Source organism: Micropterus dolomieu, linkage group LG10 (genome assembly GCF_021292245.1).
Source record: "Micropterus dolomieu isolate WLL.071019.BEF.003 ecotype Adirondacks linkage group LG10, ASM2129224v1, whole genome shotgun sequence".
Classification (NCBI taxonomy): Eukaryota; Metazoa; Chordata; class Actinopteri; order Centrarchiformes; family Centrarchidae; genus Micropterus; species Micropterus dolomieu.
Genome location: NC_060159.1, coordinates 24,248,543 through 24,256,223, shown reverse-complemented (window position 1 = coordinate 24,256,223; position 7,681 = coordinate 24,248,543). Strand labels below are relative to the sequence as shown.

At 39.8% G+C, this 7,681-nt stretch overlaps 1 protein-coding gene across 4 annotated transcripts; it reads left to right on the top strand.

Moving 5' to 3' along the window:
- The first annotated feature begins 242 nt into the window (after positions 1–242).
- LOC123977865 lies at positions 243–5,736 on the top strand. Of its 4 annotated transcripts, XM_046060875.1 has the most exons (8): positions 243–2,266; positions 2,382–2,711; positions 2,846–3,133; positions 3,308–3,355; positions 3,671–3,781; positions 3,872–3,900; positions 4,069–4,125; positions 5,363–5,736. In XM_046060875.1, the coding sequence occupies exons 1-8, from the start codon at positions 2,206–2,208 to the stop codon at positions 5,444–5,446; spliced, it is 1,008 nt and encodes a 335-aa protein (XP_045916831.1). In that variant the 5' UTR covers positions 243–2,205; the 3' UTR covers positions 5,447–5,736. The 4 variants fall into 4 exon arrangements, with proteins under 4 accessions (XP_045916831.1, XP_045916833.1, XP_045916834.1 ...); XM_046060877.1 differs by lacking the exon at positions 3,308–3,355 and having other exon boundaries at positions 2,846–3,121; XM_046060878.1 differs by lacking the exon at positions 3,308–3,355 and having other exon boundaries at positions 3,689–3,781.
- The last annotated feature ends 1,945 nt before the right edge of the window (positions 5,737–7,681 follow it).

Here is a 7,681-nt window from a genome sequence, read left to right as displayed (position 1 = left end):
ACAGTGTCTGCAGTGCGCCGAAAGAGATCCGTATCAGGGAGATTCGAAGCCGCAGGTGAATCCGCTGGATGGACCGGAGTGTCGTCAGACAAGGCTGCATAGCGGTTGGAGAGGCCGATGTCCGGAGGAGAGGCAGCCCCATCCGAGCCTCTCTTAAAGCCACGGACCACCACTTCAGCCCAGGTTGACTGATGCTTCGGAGTCGAGCAGGATGAAAGCCTGGGAAGACTAGAGGGGTCCCATAACACGGTGTCCTGGATGTTAGCGGTTGTGCTAAGAGAAACAATCTGTTTGGCTTGTACTGAAGCCACATCCATAAAGCCAGTCAGCAGGGAATCTTTCTCTTTGAGTTCCTCTGAGACTCCTGCCTTCCTGATGTTCTGCGCCAGATTATTCCTGTCACTGTGAAAGGTGTTCCTCGGCCATCTTCATGTGCTCGAGAGTTACTAGTGGTTTTGTAATTTCTCTTCGCATTTGAAGTAGCTCCTTGTGAAGTCTTCTGGACCTGTGACATATAAAAGATCAAATGTGCGATCAAACTCTCTGCCCTTCAATGTTTGTGTAGTGCCTCTTAAGAATAACTAAGAAATGAGACAAGACTAAGGTAAGGACCTAAATGCAGATGTGATGGAAGCCAGCAAGGCTTTTTAGGCAGGCAGGCAGGTTTAAGTCACTGAAGCCAAAAAGTAAAAACACAGATTAAGACACATTGCAACCAGAACATACAGATAGGAGAAATAATGGATCTGGGCTGGTATGAGGGGCAGGATCTTGAATGAAGAATGTAATGCTGAGGGCATCTGGTGGATGAAAGAAGAATGACAATGAATCAATGCATCAGCTTTTGCATCTCTGTTCATTTTGTTACGAATATCCTGGCATGAAAGTGACCAAAAGCATACTGAAAGGAGGTGGGATGTGACATCCCTTAATTGAAATGAGTTTTTATTTTTTATATTGATATTAAATAGCTGAATGGGTGAAAATCCAAAATGCCAAAGTGTTATTGGTCACAGAATAGCAATGAGCAGTCATACAAAACTTTTTAACAGCACGTGAATTAGGCTGTAATCACATCAAATCAGCTAAAAAACAAGGCCAGTTCTCCCATTCATTTGAATGTGGGTTATGCATTTAGGCTGCAGCGGTGTGACCACAGATACATAGACAGAAGCACGTTGCTGCAATCCGCTGTTTAAGTAACCGTGAAAATGAAAGTGAAACTGCTGTGATGATCTTCCCAGTGCTGATCAACCCTGTCATGAGAAGTACAAAGACAAAAATCCCTGTGCAGTCGCTTGGCATTGTATCGCTCTTCAACTTGGGATTTTTGGTTAGTATTTCTACTACAATCAGCCCATGCGTTACACAAATAGGTCATGTAGTGACACTGCTGCACACACCTGACTGGTAGTGAATACAGCCTCACAGAAGTAAAGTGTGTAGGGTCTGTTCCTGTGAGCATCCTGTGTTTGACATTTATCTGGTCATTTTTAGAGTACCACCTTCAGAGCTCTGCTGCTGTTGTTAACCACATTCTCAACAAAATACTTCCCCCTCAGTTCTCAGATACAAATACGAAATAAAGTGCACACATGAGGTAATGTAGATCATTATAGAGCTACTAGATAAAGTCTGTGCCCAGGAACTCCTCTAATAACACATAAGTGACTCATCATGTCTTTTAACGCCACACTAAACCACAGCATCCGCCTCTGCTGCTGTATATATAAAAATTCTTAGTAACACTTAATTGTATAGCTTCCAAATAATTTCCTTAAAAAGGATCAGTGCAATTTGTGTTTCTGTGAAACTATAAATTACAGGCAAGCATATTATTCGACAAATATGGAAAAATATAATTATTCTAAAAATATGCTATTAAAAAATGTACAGGACCAGTTAAATGAGGCATTGCCAAAGTCAGTTGTCTCCTGAGTTTATCACAACAGTGACATCAGCTCCATGACCTCTCTCCGGTTACAGTTTTTGGCTCTTTAAGTTCAGAGAGATAAAAAAAAAAGATCAAGTAGGCTGAGCATCCGACAACATAAATTTAGAAAGTTACACTGACAACTAATGACATAGACAGGCAGAATGAGCAAGTGACGTATTACCAATCACAGAAAGAACTTTTCACACGCAGTAGTTCACAGGATCTGGCAGTTAATAGGTGAGAAGGGGCAAATAAAAGAGTCTGGCACGATGGCTGAACTAGGATGGAATAAAGTGTCTTTATTTCTGAGGCTGCTGCTTCAGTTTACAGGTAAGGAAGCAAATGTTAGAAACATTAGACTTCTGTTGGATCTAAAAGTATCATATCTTGTTATGAATTATAAAATCTGGTCATTATTCCTATTTTTCTCTCATCTTTTCCACAGAGGTGACTGGACAACATTTCTTCAGCTTTGTTGTCAGAAACGGAGATGAAGTCACTTTGTCTTGCGGAAATGTTACAGATGGTTGGGACAATTGTGACAGTACTACATGGATCTTCAGTGGTCCAGGAAACACAGAAGTACAGCTAATTGAACTTGGCCAGATTAGAGAAAAGGCCAAAGCTAAATCAGACAGACTGAGTATTATAGAGAAATGTTCCCTGCTCATGAAGAAGGTCACAGCTGACGATGCTGGGTACTACACCTGCAAACAGTCTGAATCAGGACATCAACAATTTGAAGAGACTCAAGTTGTTCTGTCTGTTATTAACAGTGAGTGTTTACATACTTCATAATGTTTTCAGCTCAGACTGTCTTGTTAAAACAATATACTGAAACACAATTACAATCATGAAGTTAACTTTACTCTTGTTGTCTTTCTCTCACAATATCTCCATCTCCACCAGTGACTGAACATAAGGACGCTGATAAGGTGACGTTAAACTGCTCTGTGTGGACATATGGATCTTGTAGATACACAGTGAAGTGGCTGTATGAGGGTAAAGATGTGGATAAAGACAACAAAGACATAAAAACATCACAGGCTGAACGCTCAGTTGCTGTGACATTTCTTCCCTCTTATCTCGAGCAGAAGTCAAACTATCGAGAGTTGTTCCAGTGTAAAGTGACAGATGGTTACACTGGAAAAGTTCAGCTGTTCACTTTCAGCCTTCAGTCGCCAGGTGAGAAACCAGGTGAGAATATGATGCGGTGTTTAAAATCACTTCAAACTGATGTCACATCTAAACTACGTGTGATTATTTGATGGATTTTAAGTTTTGCGATGACATCATTCATTCTCATTTACAAACATGAGGTCTTTTCTCCTTTTAGTTTAGCTTGTTGGTTTTTGTTTTTTAATCTGTCAGGTGTGAATGCCTTATTATCAACAGCAGCACCACTAACAATACAAAAATGTGAGAATCAAAGTTGCACATCACATGTATTCAACCTAAAACAAATCTCAGGGTTGTGAAGGTAATTAATTAATAAATACTGTTGATTTGGTTCAAATGTAGATGCATGTTTACAGCAGCAGCCTTGGATGTTTTGGTGATGAAACATTGCCCAATCAACTGACCTTCACTAATACAAACACTATTTAAATATTATTATTGTTTCTATTATTGGAACTCGTAAAGAATTTGTATTTACTTATATGATTTTTATTTGAATTTGATTTTCGCAGGTTAGCAGGTTTAATGTTGAATAATAATAATGTCTTATTTTAGTGTCTACATCTCGTACAGGTCATTCTGCTCTGGACTACATAATGTTGGTTATCCGTGTGGTCGAACTCCTCCTATTTAGTGTGATTACTGTTCTTCTCATCAGAGCTCGAGGTGAGAAACGTCAGATCAACATTTGTTTACACAGATTAACACAAACTGTAACTTTAGAGCTGAAATATCACTCTGTGATTTATTTTCCAGGGAACCAGAGAGCACCTGGTGACAACACTGTGAGTTTAAAATACATATAACTGAACAGAACTGATGTGAAAAATAAAAAATGTGTATGAATAATCAGGGACTGTAAGTCAGTGTAAATGATGATTAGATGTTGGCGGTAACTGTTCATGTTACTGTGATGCAGGACTGTGACAGTCTCATTGTTTGTGTTTGTGCAGGTTTTAAACTCAGGGAGAAGCCGAACAGTGAAGCGTTCTGGTCCAGCAGCCAGTCAGGTAAAGATCAGATCATACACGCACTGATGGTGTGTTCAGATGAAGGTGAAGCTGGTATTTTGAGACACTTTTGGGTGAACAAACTGTCTACATATCTTCTTTTCATTTGTTTTTTTAAAATATCGGCATGTTCTTCATTTCCACAAAAACACTTCTTCTCTCAGTGGCAGAAACACGTAACAGTAACTGATTCAGGTGCCGTCAGATTATTTCTTCTTTCCTTGTGTTAAATGTGGGTCAGTGGTGTGACCGCACCGTCTCAGCACGGCTCTCTGACATATCTGCATGGATGAAAGCTTGCCACCTTCAACTAAACCTTTCCAAGACTGAACTCTTGGTCATTCCAGCCAAGCAACCCAAAATCAAACAAAAAATTGTCTCTTCAACCATCACTCCAACCAGGGTGGTGGGAAACTTGCATGTCATGATTGATGACCAATTGTCTTTATCAGACCATATTGCTGCTGTCTCTTGGTCGTGCCACTTTGCTCTGTACAACATCAGAAAAGTCAGGCCCTGCCTTACTCAGTATGCCACCCAGCTTCTGGTACAGGCCATGGTTACCTCTCACCTCATCTATTGTAATGGCCTCCTCGCAGGTCTTCCAGCTTGTGCTGTGAAATCCCTACAAATGGTTCAGATTGCAGCAGCGCACCTGGTTTTAGATCATCCAGAAAGATCATTCCATTACTCGGCGATCTCCAATGGCTACCCATAGCCTCCCGAATATAATACAAGTCAATAATGCTTACATACAGAGTGACTACTGGGTCAGCACCATCTACCTAAATTCCATAATACAAGCCTACGTTGCTTCTAGGCCACTGCGCTCCACCACGCAGACAAAGCAATCTCAGTCCTGGTTGTTCTCATCTGTGACACCACTATGGTGGAACGAGCTACCACACGCCATCAGAGCAGGGGCGTCTCTCTCTAACTTCAAGAAGCTCTTCTCTTCCAAGAACACTTTCTCAAATAATACCGCTAACCCTTAACCTCCAACATGCACTTCCTGTGCTCTTCTTCTATCTCCTTTCAATTCTTTTTTACTGATTGTACTATTTTGTTAACTCTTACTTCTTTCCTTTGGTATTTACCCCATTGATGCCGTACGCTCAAATAGCTCTTACTAGTAATCATTCTCACTCCCTTACTTAATTGATGCTTGTATGTTGTTACTCAAATTGCTTTGGATAAAAGCATCTGCCAAGTGAGTAAGTCTGTCTGTGTTTCACAGATGAATAATGATGAAGATGAAGAAGATGATGAGGTGATCTATGAAAACTCTGAGGACCCTTCTGCAACTCTCAGACTCCACTGATGAACAACTTCCACGTCAGCATCAACTCATCAAAGAAAAACATGCTGTTAAGAAACAGCATGTTTACACGAGTAGTTGATTGTTTGTTTTTGTTTTTATTCATCAACGTGAGAAATGTTTTTGTGCTCAGCTGTTTCTACTTCAGTCTGACTTTGGACAACAACATTCAAGTCTTGATTTCATCTCATATCAGGAAGCCCACTGTGAGTTTTATAAAATGTATTTTCCTGCATTAGTTGTGAAAATCTCTATTGTTCTCTATTTTACATCTGATAACAATATAATCTGCAAATAAAGAAATGTTAACCAATTAATTATCCAGTATATATTGTGATTCCTTCATGTACAAAGAGTGTCATAATGGAAAGTGAATATTCTTTAATATGAATGTCCTGCCTCTAGCAGTACAACCTCCCTCCTCTTGTCCACTTCTCCAGTAAGCCTTCCCTCTGTTGCGTTGAACAGCTCTGTTCTCATTGGGCACTCAAATGTGTCTAAATACAGATATAAATGCACTCAAAGTGACCTTATATACCGCACGAACCACAGCTTCTTCCTCTGCTGCTACATCTTTAGAAACATCTCCTCAAGTCCAAAACAAATTATTTATACAGCCCAATATATCAAATCAAAATTTGCCTCATGGGGCTTTAAATTTTTTTGGCATACGCCAATCTTGGTGGTCTCAACTAGTAAAAACTGAAAAATGCGGGGGGAAAAAAAGATGAGCAACAGAGGAGGGATCCTTCTCTCAGGGCGGACAGACATGCAAAACAACATAGTAAAATTACAGTATGGACAACCATGATGACAAAATGATAGATAAATTGCAAACAAACATGATGAATATGGATCCAGGAAGACATCTTCAGGTGTACCTGAACAGACCTGAGCTAGACGACTCATCTCCAGCATGGAGACCTGGAAAGAGGTAGAACTCAAGCACATCATTTACACAGATAGGAAAACAGACGTTAACACACAGAGACAATGAAAACATGCACACAAGGGAGGGAGAGAGAGAATAGACATGATGCTGAATCTCCTGGACGACAAAGATCTAGATCCAGAACATCTGGAATGAAGCCCCGACAGCCAGAAGTGAGAGAGAGAGAGAGAGACATCCCAGGACTGCCAATGGTCCAGAACAAAGACCAATCGGATGGAAGGATAATGCTAACCGGTACAAGGCCTGAAAAAAACCTCATGTTTTCTCTTGTTTACTCATCATTAGAGGGTAACACCTCCAGAGCTCTGCTACTGTTGTTAAAGACATTCTCACCAAAACACTTCCACCTCAGTTATCAGACAAAAATAACTGCAAATATAAAAAGAGGAGCCAGCAGATCTCAGACTAGTAAAATAATACTGTGTATTACCAGTATCACCATATTGCACCATGGGCATCAGTCAATAAGGAGTTTGACTCTTCACCTGTCTGTTCATGTGTGCTCTCAAACATCACAATAGATCCTGTCTGTTTCTAATAATCAAGAAAAAGTTACATTGCTGCAAACATTTATCTTAACTAAGAATATTCACACCTTCAACTTCCTCTTCTCCTTCTTTCCCAGAGGTGAAGCACATCATTGTCACAAATACACAGTGTGAACTCTGATGGCTGCATCTCAAATTGCTGATCAATAATTTGGGGTCTCTGTCAGTCACTGTAGATGAGAGAAAACTACATTTCAAAAATGTAAAAGTGAAAATTGTAACAGAGTTTTTGGTGGTTTCGACATCGACGAGAAATTCAGGGAGACTGAAATCTAAAACAGACTAAAAGTCAATTCGAGGAAGTGACATCATCCTAACCACAGGAAGTAGCTGCAGAGTCTCTTCTAAAGCACTAGTTTAGAAACTCAGACAGTTCTGAGCACGAGAACAAGAGACAGAAGAAGGAGAGACTCAGAGAATCATGATGGTTGAGTTCAAATGGATTTCTTTATTTCTTCCAGCGGTGCTTCAGTTTACAGGTAAGAATACATATATCACATATATAAATGGAAGGCACATTGTAAAAAATAACTTGATCAATATTATTAAAGATTCTTTATTAGCTACATTTGATTTAACTAAGAAAACCAAATCTGTTGTTTCTAATGTGGTGAGTTTAGTGAACTCTTGGAAACTAAGGATAAAGAAATAATCGTCACTAACTATGAACATAACAGACATTTTCTCATTTCACTTTATTTTTCATCATTTTCTCAACAGCAGCAGCTGGAAAACTTC